The following is a 14,606-nucleotide window of genomic DNA, read 5'->3' on the forward strand; positions in this document are numbered from 1 at the left end:
TTTTCTGAGCGGCAAAGCAAACCACACCTCAAATTAGCACACCCCTGTGGGATAACAAAGGCCTTCCGATCGACCGCAGACCCGATTCGAATGCCGGCATCCCCTTGGAGCGTGGCCAAAAGTCATATTCTGCCCAGGCCGGGTTCACTTCATCAAAGGTTTTGTGCTGCATATTTTCCAAACGTCAACCGCCAGAAATCTGGAAATCTGGAAATCTGATTCTGCTGCTGTATGTGTCTGGTTAGAAGAACTACAGATACTTTCAGTGTGGTTTGCACTTACTGAGACGAATCAAATTACAGTTCCTTTCCAAACTGAATCACTCCCAACCAAAGTTAAGCCTGACGTGTGGAAATCCTTATGGTTGTATTTCTCTCAGGCCTTTTTTATGTTTTAAAAAAGAAAACCCACCCTATGAACTACAGCCTCTGGGATCGTGCACATCAATATACAAATGTAAAAAATCCCTTATTTGTTTTCACAAAGTAAGCTAAATCACTATTTTTTCAGCAACCACCTACCATAAAAATGTCATTAGCTTACTAAAGACACATTAAATGTCCAGTGTGGCACATAAAAATTCTCCCTGGGAAGAATTCATAAAATAAGGTAGAAGTGACGTGGTTGTTCAGCTAATGTTACAAGAGAGTGGTTTTAGGACTGCACCCTTTGGGACTATCTGGGGTGACCCTGACCTCTTCCATGGCATTCCCTCTGAAAACAGCAGACTCGGAGTGTGGAGGGTGGGAAATGTGCAGCTTAATGTGGTATTACAGGGGTAGGCAGCAGGAGAAATGCGTGCTAAATGTGAAACATGGCAGGGGAGTCGTATTCCCACACAACTCAATTAAAGCTTTATGGACTCAGTGCAGTAAAAAGCCAACCATTAAATTGAAAAGTTTCCCAAAGCATGTTTTCCCCTCTTGGTTCCCTCATAGAGTTCCATGAAGAACTGCAGATTTTTATTGTTGCATGAAATGTAATTTTCATTAAAGACATCCATTTTGAGGATTTAAAAGCAAAACAGTTCCCTCTGGATGTGAATAAAAATTCAACAACCACAGACAATGCAGCACTATAGCCGGTTCTGTGTGATAAGAATGTAATACATATACCATGTTTTATGCAGTTTGCTGAGCAAAATATGAAATCAAACACGTACCATATGTGCTTCAAAACAATGACTCAGAAAAAAAGATATTACTTAGACATAGTACGAAAGAATAATAACAGACAGAAGGTTTTAAAATGTCTAAGATAATTAGGGAAAATTTTTAATTGCTGTATTCTTGTTGCTGTATTCTTAGAGGTTATCACAGATCTTTCTTCCACATCATCTCAAAATCTTTACATTTGTTTTTCCTCAACAAAAATATTTGTAATAGATATCAAGATTTAATATCTAAATGTTAACACCTTAATATTTAAGACTCAGTTTTACAGGGAATGTGTATTATGGTCAGTTTTCCACCTTTTCCACTTTTTGCACTCAATGCTAAGCAGATGATGGTGCTTCCAACAGCAATATAATTAAACAATGATACAGGAATTCCACCAAGAGATAACACTGCAAATTGTGCCTCAGCATGAACAATCACAGCAGGCGCAATCTTCTCCTTTGTTTCTTTCTGAGATTATTAATGAAGCGCTGTCATACGGCAGGGTTCAGGCCCTTCACTGTGTCTTTATCAGCTGCTCACATTTCCAACTGTCTGAATGATTGAACACCCTCACCAGGACATGTTTAACTTAGACATTTTACATAGCTCTAACATTTATAAACTACATGGACTAGATGTGGGTTTTAGGATTTATATGAGCTAGATTGTAGGTCCAGCTGCTCAGACATATCTTAAGCCTAGTCTTAGACTAAAAAGGATTTTCACCAAAGAACATCCAGTGTGATTTACTGCCAGATCAGGATTAATTTGAGTGGGAAAAATTAGCTCCCAGAGAAGCCAAGCAAGGGGCAGTGCCAGATTTCAAAATCAGAACTGTTGAAAAGGAAGATACAGGGACAACAAAGACATCTAATTCTCAGAAAAATCCACTCAGGGAACAATTTAGCACTGCATAGGACAGAAGCTTCTCGCAGGGTATTGAACCAATGCCTAAAGACTATCTGTCCATTTCGTATTGTAACCAATGAACTAAATTTGGGATGTAGCATTTAAGAACATAGTACATAAATATAAATACATAAATAAATAAAACAAATTTGTCAAATAACATATTCCCAAAGACACAATGGGAGATCGTATATTTTTATGATAAATACACATAATTCATTTACAAATAAAGTGGTTATGATGAAATAAATACATATTAAAAATCTGAGCTTCATAATTCATGTGCTCTTGCACTGAAATGTACATTGGACATTTTCAAAACCACTGAAAAATCAAAATACTCATTAAAATATTTATTTTCCCATTTTTGGTCAACATAAATATAATCATATATATATATATATATATATATATATATATATATATATATATATATATATATATATATATATGTGTGTGTGTATATATATATATACATCTTTTTTCAAAATAACTAAATAACTCTTTTTGAATGTTCTTTTATATAAATAAAAAAGTCTTCATAAACTTCATGAGTTTTGTTCTCATCGGCATCCGCAGCCCTCCACCACCATGTCTTGGTAGTTCTTTAAGACAACCTTCTCATACTCATCCAGGTAGAGCAGAGAGATGGGACTGAGGTCTGTGGGTACGCAACATGCTCGTGGCACATTAGAGTTCACAGAGTTCACAAGCGTTTGCACAATGGCATGGTTGGTGGAGTTCAGATGATCTGACAGTGGGAACGGGCACTCGCCTTGGCAGTAAAAGGCATGGTAGCCTGGCGGCGCCACAATCCACACATTCCAGCCCACATCACTAAAGTCTACATAGAGTGGGTGCCGCCGACAGTTGGCTTTCTGGGGTTTACGTCGTTTTGGAGGCCGCCGCACCTGCCGTTTTTCTCTGTGGAGTGTTGCAGTGCCCTGGCCATCATGGCTATAAGTGACCAGCAGTGGTCTAGCCTGAGCCCAGGATTCAATGTCAGGATGAAGGGACCGGCTTACCCTCACGTGACTACTCCTGCTTGTTTTTGCCTCCTCACCATCACTGGCCCCGTTTGGGTGCAGAATCTCCACCATGAGGCCATGGTTGTGGTGTGGCTGTGTGGCCCAGCGTGCTGCTGCTGAGCTAACATCAAAGCTTTCCCAGCGTGAGTGTGAGTCCTGCACCAGACGAGTGTCCAAAAGTCTGGTAAGAGGCTCCTGTGAGGGGGAATGAGCTGGCCTAAACACCTCAAATATGTTAATTCGCTGAAAGGCTCCAGCACGGCTGGTGTTGCTCTGCTTAAGGTCACTGAGCACCTGGTCTCTGAAGATGCGTAGCTCTGCAGCCGTGATGAGCTCCTCTGCCGGGACTGAAGTGAGGTTGAAAAACAGCTGCTGTGTGGTCCTTCCTTTCAGGCTGGCCAGAGCCTCTAATGCCTCTGAAAGGAAAAAAATGTATTGTTAAAAGTGGACAATTAATATTGCAGCCATGGTTAAAGACTATCCTTCATATTAAATATACTATGCTTAAAAATTCAAAGTTAAAAGTCATTGCTCTCTACAGCCAACGTGAAAGAATGACCTTTCTTTTAGGTTTGCCTCAGAGCTGTCTTTGCTTGCTTTAAGTGTTAGTTAGACCAGGTGTTAAGCTATTTAAAGACACTTAGACAGCTAAGTGTGCCGGAGCAGTTTTGACGAGCTGTAGTCAAGCAATTTTTGGATGCTTCAAACACCTCCTTTAATAAAAATTCTGTGATCATCACATGAAAAGCCAACTTTTTTCTTAGAAGACCTAACAAATCAAAAGACAATCTTACACAAAAGCCTCTAATCTTTTTTTAAAAGAAACATTTTGGAAATTCCATTCTCCATAATCCAACCTATCTGCTCCATAATCAACTAAAATGACATGCAGATTTTATTTGATGTGGGAAAGCCCTGATCCTTCTTTCATGCTTTTTTCCTTTTCCATCTTTTTCTCTTTCTTGATTCTCTGTTTTCTCCCTCTTAGTCAATCCCTGTGTAACTCTGTGAACATGTAAGGGCTTGTCTGAAGCAGTCAACCCCAGTTGTGAGTGTATAACATTCCTAATTTCTGTTTGTGGCAAAACAAGGAGGCAAGAGCTAATGACAGTTCCAGGGTATGCAGGTCTGTATCACTAGTGGTTTAAGATATAGATGCTATCACACACCAAAAAAAGAAGATAATATTATTTGGGAGACAATGTGGTATAATTGTTATTGTATGTTTACATGATGCTTTTTTTAATGAATGTACCTTAATCCTAAATCTATCTCTTATTGTTACAAATGTTTTAACATGCTAAACCACAAGCAAGTAAAGTTATGGCATGAAAGTATTGAACTGTATTTGCTATAAACGAAAAAGAATTTGTTCCTTGCATTTATAAAATCACACAATATTTGACCACCAGCCAAGACGCTGACAAATGATCAAAGCTGCCGTTTGCTCTATGTGAGGACCACCACTGGGTGTCATCCATGCAAATCCATAACACTGTAAGCGGCCTCTCAGTGGCCTGAATGACTCAAGAATACTTGCTTTAAAACCTCACGTGCCACCTAATTTACTGCAAACAAACTGATTATGTACCGTTCACAAAAAAATACTAATACACCAAGCAAGACTAAAGATTCAAGGTTGTGACTTAAATATAGTTCATATGTTCCCTCAAGCAAACTTTTAAAAACTCTCACATGACCTGAATTCATTTTAATCAAAGTGTGCCAATAGGGTACAGACTGACAAATGCTACTGAGAAGTACAAAAAAAGTCACGTTAAATGATTTGCCAAAAATGGGAGTAATTGTAAATATACACTTATAAGTAGAGGTATCTATATCACGTTCTGATGTAAAGGTAAAATCCAGGGTCCATTCAAAAAGGTTAGTGCTAAAAGATTTATGTCAATGTCTCAGTAAAAAAAAAAACAATTCATGCCCTTGTCATGATATTATAGTGCAATGGCCAGATTCCTGGCACACTCCTGGTACAGGTACATAGATATGCATTCTGTCTGGGAAATGAAAACTTTTTCCACAGAGGTTGCCGTCAGGATACATTTTTGACTCCTTAATAACAGAGTAAAAATGCTAAAATAAGCATCCTTTGTGGAATGTAGGTATGCTTTCTCTGCGTTACATAACACTGTAATGGTTACAGACCGAGCAGGACACTATAGTACTATTATTTCAGGAAAAATGGGTTTAAAATGTAAGAAGTCACTGAACAGCATGATGGAATGATAAGATGTGTTGCACCAGTGATACACCGGTGGAAAAGGAGCTCTCACCTTCATGATGGAAACTCCGGATGGTGTTGACCCTGCTGGCCGCGCGCTCCGCGTGCCTCCCCATGATGCTCCTGGGCCGCCGGATGCTTTTCTGGTCTCCATTCTCTGAGTGCATATAATAGAGGTCCAGCATATACTGGGGTATTACGGCTCCCTTGCTCGGCGTGGGTTTTCGCTTTAGACCGAACATGTTGAGCAGTCGGAGCTCGAAGTCGCGCAGAAAGCGCTCGGAGTGTTCGGGTGCGTGCCTCCGCCGCTCCACGTCGGGAATGAGACCGGCGGCGGCGCCCAGCCACACCTGACCGAGCAGCAGCATGAGCGCCACGACCGAGCGGAGCACGGCTACCATTATCAGAAAGAGGGCACAGAGGAGGACGGCTTAGAGCTCCCGGGCCGAGCTCGCGTCAGGCAGCGACACCGCGCATGGACCCCCGATCCGCGCGAGCGCCCAGCCTCCAGCCCGCTCTCACTCTCTCGACACAAACCGGTGATCTCCGGATCTGAGGCGTTCTGAAGGTAGATGGCGCACTTTAAGCCGAGCAACTTCAATTAAAAAAAAGTTTAGGGATATTATCCCCGCCCGCGGGCTATAATAATATCCTCAAAGAGATCGAGCACGTAAGGGAGACTACAGAGGATGTCGAACAACGAGTAGAGATGAGACGGTGAATCAAAGAAGAATCTGGAAAAAAGGAGACGCGAAAACAGCAGACATAGAGGCTGCAATTAAACTGAGATAAGAGGGGCACGGTCTGGGTGGGGGGTGTACACTGAAATGTCTACACTACACACTCTGCCTTCAGACCTTAACATCAGGCCAGGCATAAAAGGAAAAGTCAGGGAGAGAGAGAGAGAGAGAGAGAGAGAGAGAGAGAGAGAGGCTCTGGGCGAGAGGCTAAAAAGAAACTCGGTGCGGTTTTAGGGTTTGCAGCTCTGCGCGCGCGTGCCAGCCAGTTTTACAGCTAAATAAAGGGAGAGTAGGCGCAGAGAGAGAGAGAGAGAGAGAGAGAGAGAGAGAGAGAGAGAGAGAGACTTTGAGCTACAGGTGGTAGACGCCTATGACAAACACCTGAATGTCCCAAACACCTTCAATTATCTTTAGAAGATGTCCCAGGAAGATGTAACACTCCTCCAGCCCACTAAACCTAATTTGTGAAGAATTACCACACAGCCGGTGATCTGGTTATCAGTCTTTTCCCCCTGCGGCAGTGTCCTTGAAATTCCACAATAATCCACGTTAATCCATAGCGATTTTTTTTTACATATCATAAATAAAAGTGCTGCAGTCGGTCGCCGCGATTTAGTTCTTTAGCTCGCCTCTTCGCGCACATACTCGCCAAATACGTGTTGATACGTGCCAAGCTAGGAACCAGAGCCGCTCGCACGGAGTTTAAAGTGATTATAAGGTCAAACGAACGCGTCTGCACAAACTTGAGCGGTGAGAACAAAAAAACACTCGTTTGGACATGTTTTTGTTTTTCGTAGACCCTTAGCCAAGTGAAGTCTGTGTAGCTCTGTTAAAGTCCTGGATTGTGCGAGTGTTCACTTTGGAACGTCATCTCCGCGTGTTAGCGCGCGCTACCGTGGGTGCGGAGATTGCAGCGCGCACTGATCAAGGCTCTAGACTTTATGTTTTCGGGTGATGTCACCAGTGGACACTGTCATCCATCATGCGTCCTACGCGAAAGCGTGTCGGTTTCGGTGCGTAAAGACTTGAGCTGCGCCCTTTTGCGCCTTATTTAGATGTTGTACCTAACCGTTACTGCTCGCATTACACAAAGTTCATGCAGAAATCTACAGTCTTAACTCACCATTTGTAATTAGTTTTTGTTTTTGTTTTTTTTTAATTAAAAAACTAAAACGGACGTTTTTTCTTACCAAAAAGACTGATTCATGAGCAGATAATATAATAATTACAAACGAACCTAGTAGGACCATAGCTACAGTTTAGGACACAGCTACTCAAACATTTCGCAACTGGGGACCAATGCGCCCAGGATGGAAACCATGCGCACACGCGCGCGCGCACGTACGCACACACACACACACACACACACACACACTGCAAAGGATTATATTATGAGTATAAAGCGATTATCCGGGCAAATATGTAACACTTCAAATGACAGAACTCCATTTACACAGTGTTTAAGTTTTATTAATATTGGAGTTCAACAACTACAACAACATTGTAACAACCAAATACCTATAGCAATTAAACAACATACAACAATAAAAAAAAACACATCCATTACTGACTTTATCTTCCAGTCTCACAGAGTTTACCTTGAATAGTTTTAGTTATTACTCTATGTGTCTCTGATCAATGCAAAGGTACATGTGGTCAGTTTGACGACCTATAATTTACGTTCAAGGGAATCATGTTTTCAACCTGGATTAACATTGATTGACACAAAGCTGGCAAATATGATGCCTTTGGTTCTGTGGATTAAGGAGATTAAGGGTGTTAGTGACCGGTCATTTCTAGTCCCCAGATAATTCATTCTGTTGTCATTGCAAACTCGAGGACAGAGGTGGATAAGTTAACGTCTGATACTCTTGTCAGTGAATATCCAGGGAAGGGAGGGGGACAGGATTATCTCAGCAAACCAACCCCTTTTTCCCCTTAGAAAAAAATCATTAGTATTCTTTGCTATTAAAATTGTCACATTTCCTTTTCTTTTATATCAGGAAGGTAAATGTATTAATGCTTTAATCTGCTGTAATGATGTGACCCCCAAAATTTGTGTGTGTATGTATATATGTGTGTGTGCATCTGTGTGTGTGTGCGTGTGTGTGTGTAGTAAAAGGGTTTAGTAACAAGGAGGAAAGCCATTGATATTGAAAGCATACATGTGCTTAGTAAACAATGTTTATGTTGGGGGAATCAGCATATGAAAACACTTCATTGATTACAGGTATTCATTTCAATTATGTGATGATAGCAGGCTTGTTTTGACAAAAGCAGCTGGCCTATTGGGCTGAGAGAGATGGCAGCAGATTAAACTCCATTGAGATCAAAAGATCTTTGTCTACTTCCAAGACAATAACATCTTATGAGGGATAATCCGGGATCATCCACTTAGCAATTAAAATACACTGATGCATTCCATTCCTGAGGTGATGCTACTCCCTGCCTCACTGTCTCTCAAAAATCAGTGTTTAATGCACTGATCAATTGATCACTTTGAACTGAATTAATGAAATTACTAGCGGGAGACGGTGGTCTGGCAACAGTTTGTCAAAAACAGCCAATTATATTCATCTTTAATGAAATTGTTTCAGCCAGAGTGCATGTATGGTTTCACTGGCACACAAAGGAATGAGAAGTTTTTTAGATAGTGGACTTCAGTATTTGGTCCGATCTCTTTCTTTGTAAGGCTTTTGTTTTTTACTGATTGCTTGGTTGTTGTGAAAACATCAGGTCATGAACTTGGTGCTCTAAACCCTCCACCGGCCAAAGGTGTTTTAGATTTAGGGATAACACCTCACAATACGTGTTAAGTAGCCTTAATTACCGAAAACAAGGGGATTAGGGAGAGTGAAAAGAATGTTTATCTTCCTTTATTGTCTGCTGGCGGGGCCTGAGTCCTTAAGTAGAGAATGTGTCCACAGGCTCTACTGCAATGTATTTGCATATCTGTCTTTGTGCAGGGTGTGTGTGTGGGTGCACACATGTATGAGTGTGTTATACTTTAATATCTACACTTTGATATCTCATTAAAAAAACTAAATTTGTTGTGTCTAATGTAGTTGCACTTGATGTGATTATTGCTGATTGGATGAAAACTTATCTGGTTCTTCTATCATACTCTTTTACACCAAGCTGCTAGCATGAGGCCCACTGAGGTCAAAGCCAGTTACTTTCTCTGTCCTAGATAGAACCCTGTTGAGGAACTGAAACATACTGAGAGAAAAATCCTGCTTTGACCCACCACTTTGCAGTAGCTATCTCAATCTATAGCGCAGATACTTCAGTCTTTATAGGCCGTAGGATCACAGCTATCGGTAGTCACTCTGTTGTATTTAAATGGGCAAACAAAATATATATTCAAGCAATTTTAAACAGTTTTGTAATAAATCAGGAATGAATGAATAAAAAATAGAAGATTTTAAAAGACACAAAAACCTAGTAAATTGTAGGAATAATTTATTTTCTTAATATTTTGTAAAAAAAAAAAAAAAATACTAAATTAAAACTTTAGTTACTAAAAACTAATGGTAAATTATGGTAGCAAACTGTATGAGCGTGTAATATGTGGAGTCTGCCAAATGCTGTAAATGTAAATATAAAGACACTGCAATGCCATCTGTTGGTTGCCTCAATTCACGTCCTCATTTCAAAAAACCCTCAAGTTTGATTGGCTGCCAGTATGTTGCCAAACCATGGTAAAACCACATAGGGATTTTGGCTTCTTTGAGTGCAATTATCATGACTATTTCAACATAACTTTGGGACTGAGCTATGCAAATGTAAGCCGTGTGATTTTACTTTATTTTTTTAGCTCTAAACCTTCCTGTCTGAAGCCAAAGTCCCTGTCAGTGGAGAACGTAGACTTTTGGCAGTGATCTGTCCCTATGTCTGAAACAAGCCTCATGTTATTGCACGGCACAGGTAGCTGATGAAGAGTCGCTGTTATTGTGCTGCTATCAGAGAGTCTTTGCTTCTCTGCTGTATTCTACACTAGGCTGAGTAGTGTTCCTGTCATCACCCACATTCCACTCGACTGTCTGGAAACAAGACACGAAGATGACTCTGCAGACGGAGCCCTCTTATACCGTGCTAACAGTTGTTTGGCCGTATGGTACACGCACATTCCAGTGATGATCAAGTAAGCTTTTGCTGCTTAGTCTAATACAGCTCCAGACCTCCCTCTCGTGTCCCATTGGGGAATGCAGCAATTACTATACATGTGGTGCAAATATTAAACAAGGCCAGGAGATATAGCAGAAAGAAATGTTTTGCAAGGTCTTGTCAGGACTAAATGATGGACTGCTATAAAGCATATGCAAATAATTGTGGATTCATGCTATGTGGTCTGCTTAGATCTTTATATAACCTAGTTTTTCATAATATCACTAGCAGAAAACACTGTCTCTCTCATGTATCCCAGTTGGTCCCAGACAGTCCATATGGGGAATCTTTAAAGTAGTAAAAGTTAGTAAATAGTAAAAGTTACTAAAATAACCTTTTAGAAAGGTATAACTTTTCCACTCATTGAACCCTTGAGGAAGCCTTTTGCAAATTGTAGACACAGACACTACTGAAGATTACATACTGTATTAATTATGAGGATCAGTATATAAGTTGTTCAGTGTGGATCCGTGTGCCGCTTTAGCTAAGCAGACAATAGTAACATAACAGATTCACTGAACCAAACAGGTCACTCAGGTCATTCATACCTACGCAAATACTTAAATACTTATAATGTCTGACAATGTTGGCCGGGTAATGATAATTTTTTTTTGTTTGCTTTTATTAAGCTGAGTCTTAATGATTTTGATTTTATCAAAATGAATTGTAATTTACAGAACATGAATTGCATGAACATAACGTTCAGATGTGCAAAAATGATATGCCCTTGTAAGAGAAATTATACTCAGGCCTTTTTCAGAGATTATAACAGCAGGCAATAAAGACTGACACAGCCTACTTTGCCAAGAACATTGTTGGATAGTTTGCCATTACATGCTGTAGTCTTCATGCACCACATTCTGGTTTGAACTAGAGGATTAAGAGGACTGAAAAACTTCATATGTGTTCCACTGTATATTTGGCTGCTACCCGATAAGAACCTGAATAAGTTTAAAAAAAAAAAAAACGTTAGTGACTCAAGTAAATAAATATTTCAATCGAAGAGATTGAGATGAGAAATGTAATGCCGTTTTAGTTTGGAGTGAGACTGGTAAATACAGGGATCTGCCCTTTGAATCAAACTGGCCTCGTAAAGACACCACATGTCACTGAATTATACGTTTGCATGATTAGAAGCTTGGGCTGCATAAACATCCCGCGTCAAGATTTACATTTCACCGCTTAAGCACAAGCAGCTGTTTATAGCTTCCCCTGAAGAAACAAGGAGACTTTGCTATACATAGAGCTGAAAGACTCCATGCTGAGAGACTCATTTAGATTAATGGATGCAATGTCAAATTAAATGTCAATTATGGAATACATGGCTGCTGATCACCCATGTGCAGATGGAGAGGGTTGTAACATTCAGCATACATCAAAGTGTCAGCTTTAAGAAAGGACTCTTAATGATCCCTGGATGGTGGTCTGCACTTTAAATATTTAAAGCATTACTTTAAATATGTTGATGCGTATTAAGCTTTGCCTGCCCTAGAAAGAGCATTGGCAAGTGGATATACACTAAATAGGCAGTTTATTAGCTACCTAATAAACTATCAGCTCAACAGTATATATGAACTGATCAGGATAAACCACAGCATCCGTAAAAAATGATACTACTAAATTAGCTATTAAACACAGGGGCCTCACTAACTGGAAGTGTGTTGGTGGAAGATGCTCTTCTGAAGCCACTCACAATGAACTCACTCTCCTGATTCACAGGTTTACACTTGAGATTCAATCTTAAGTGCACATACCACAGACACACAAAACTAAACACTGCATTCAAGGGAAAGTCAAACAGATTCAAGTGGGTTAATGTGGAAAGGTTGTGTTATTTTATGGGAAGGTACACAATTTATAGTCTTTGCTGATGCATTCCATACTTTGGCATATCATGTGAATGATGGGCCACAATATTTTATTTGGGTTGTTGTTGAGTAAAACTGTGTTAAAATAAAAAATTTAAAAAAAAAAAAAAAAAAAAAAAAAATCTATACCTGAAACATGTCCCAGGGCTTTGTGTGTTGTATTTTAGCTGTACGTTAAATGGAGAGCAGTTGTGTGAGCTCTGGAGGGAGGTAAAAAGTAGACGTGTTTTGGCATCCGCACAGCAACATTAAAAGTGTGTGGTTTCACAATAATAATAATCTCTAGAGCAGCTGTGTAAACATTTAACTGAGCACGCCTCTTGTGGCACGATATGGGATCCTCGTGTTGAACTGTGTCTTTTGCTTGATGCAATTGTGCGCACATATCAACGCTTATCTCCATGTGTATACCTTTCTTCTGCTATTGACTTAACCCTTGACCACAACGTTTTCATCAAATTGGATTCCAGGGCTACGCTTGACTGACTTTCCCACTCATATGTAGCCTCTTTCAATGAAATCTTAAAAACATCTTGTGAATTTTGGTATTATATCATGCCTTCATGCTTCAACCCCACAAATGAAATGTCAACAAACGTGAATCTGCATACGTTGCATATGTGGAGTACAGTGTTGAGTAAATTTCTATGTGCTCACCAGCCCAGTGTCTTTAACTCATGTGACTTAATTGCCTGTTTCCTCTATTTATCTTCGTTAAAACTGGCGCAGGAGTGTAGAGTGTAATGAATAATCAGCCGGATCAAAAGCAGCCTTAAATTACACCAGAAAATCAAATGGAGGCTGATGCCTATTCATCCGCATGGGTAAACAGCGTGTCTGTAATTCTCTCTCTCTCTCTCTCTCTCTCTCTCTCTCTCTCTCTCTCTCTCTCTCTCATGACACACTTTGTTACCGCAATGTGCCACTACGTCTATCGTAAACAAACCCCAGATGCCGTAGTGCACACTTCTTTGATCCAGGTTCTAAGACCAACCCTTAATCTGTTCTGCTCATCAACAGATCTCATATGACTATAGCTCACTACTACAATACAGTTCCTCACAGCTATAGTTTTAAGTATAAACATATCCAAGCAGATACAGTAAGAATCAGCTAGCTTTGATTTGTTCATCTTTTGCATCACATGCAACAGATTTATACGGTTTTCAAATTGTAAATGAGTCAGTTTACTGAAATGCTTACTGTCTACTATTGAAACTTGATGAATGACTTAGCTAGGTCAAAGAAGAGTACTGTTCTCTCATTGGTCCCATATTGTAACACAACATGCTACACTACTCCAAATTAGAATTAGACATACAAATTAGACAAATGTTTCTAAGTGTATATCTCTCTTTTTGTTCTTCTTCTTACATTTTACCAACACACACCAACCCTCACCTACCCACATTGTGAGAATTTTTACAATGATGAAGGTGATTCGTCTCTGATTAATTTGCCAAGCCACTCTCTAGTGTTCAGAGTCAGAAAAATAGGCCTCTCACTTGGTTTATGTATGGATCATTGAGAAACACTGGACTCCTTGTCACTATGTCAAATTTTACCTAAGAATGAAATATTTTATTTTCTTAACCTGGTTAAGTAATCACGTTACCTAAGGCTCTATAAAGTGGAACAAACAGTAGCATAGAACTTTAGCTTCTTTTTATGTGCCTTGAGTGACAGATTGGCTTTCATCAAAGAGGCCAGCTTCGAACTTATAGAGCTATTTCACTATGTTAAGAATACTAAATTGATCCTCATATGCGGAACATCTGGTGAAAAGCAATTTCCACCCGAGTGTTTTAGTATTTCCTTATAATTAATTTCATATGTACATGACAAGAGCTACTGGCCTCCCAGAACAGGCACACAAAAGCCAGCTTTGTTCACTTCTGTCAAATAGTAAGCTGTGGTTCCTCGTTAAAGCTTGCTCTTGCTTTGACGGTCGAATTGATGATGAAAGGTTCGCTTGGGAGAGGAAAGTCCCATCTCCCACCTCAGAGGAACGGAAGATTAGCTTTCATACATAGACTTAATCTACAGGTGAGTTTTTTTAGGTATATGAACCGCAGACCTAAACATGAATGAAGACGGTTTACTAGGCTTATTTGATTAAAACAAAAAACAGCTTTTAAGGAAATGTAATGGTAAGAAAATTTTAAGCAAATAAAACCAGCAAATGCTGGAAATGTAATATGTTACACTGTGAATTATTAACTAGAGAGAACTCTGTCATAATGAATTTAACATAAGTGAACAGAAATACCTAATTGTAGATCTAGTAGACAGCTTTATCTTGGTTTTCAGGACATCAGGTCTAAAAATATTACTAGGAAAAAGAGGAGTGCAAGGTGTAAAATACAACAGCACCTGTTGTTACTTGCTCTGAGCTTCTGGACAGCGAAGTATAATAAAGATAAAAGTTAGTCTCCATCAGATTAATCATTAAAGCAAGCAGTGCGCCAGCAGCCAATATGTCCAACCAAACAAAC

General features: G+C 39.7%; 1 protein-coding gene across 1 annotated transcript; it reads right to left on the reverse strand.

Annotated features, from left to right (window-relative positions):
- Positions 1 to 2,526: 2,526 nt before the first annotated feature.
- Positions 2,527 to 14,508, reverse strand: bmp2b (bone morphogenetic protein 2b). The gene is made up of 3 exons (XM_060866490.1): positions 14,381 to 14,508; positions 5,389 to 5,898; positions 2,527 to 3,513 (listed from the first exon to the last, which is right to left on the reverse strand). Exons 2-3 carry the CDS (start codon positions 5,735 to 5,737, stop codon positions 2,633 to 2,635), a joined length of 1,230 nt encoding a protein of 409 aa, XP_060722473.1. The 5' UTR covers positions 5,738 to 5,898; positions 14,381 to 14,508; the 3' UTR covers positions 2,527 to 2,632.
- Between the last annotated feature and the right edge of the window lie 98 nt (positions 14,509 to 14,606).

Source organism: Tachysurus vachellii, chromosome 3, assembly GCF_030014155.1.
Source record: "Tachysurus vachellii isolate PV-2020 chromosome 3, HZAU_Pvac_v1, whole genome shotgun sequence".
In the NCBI taxonomy this organism is placed as follows: domain Eukaryota; kingdom Metazoa; phylum Chordata; class Actinopteri; order Siluriformes; family Bagridae; genus Tachysurus; species Tachysurus vachellii.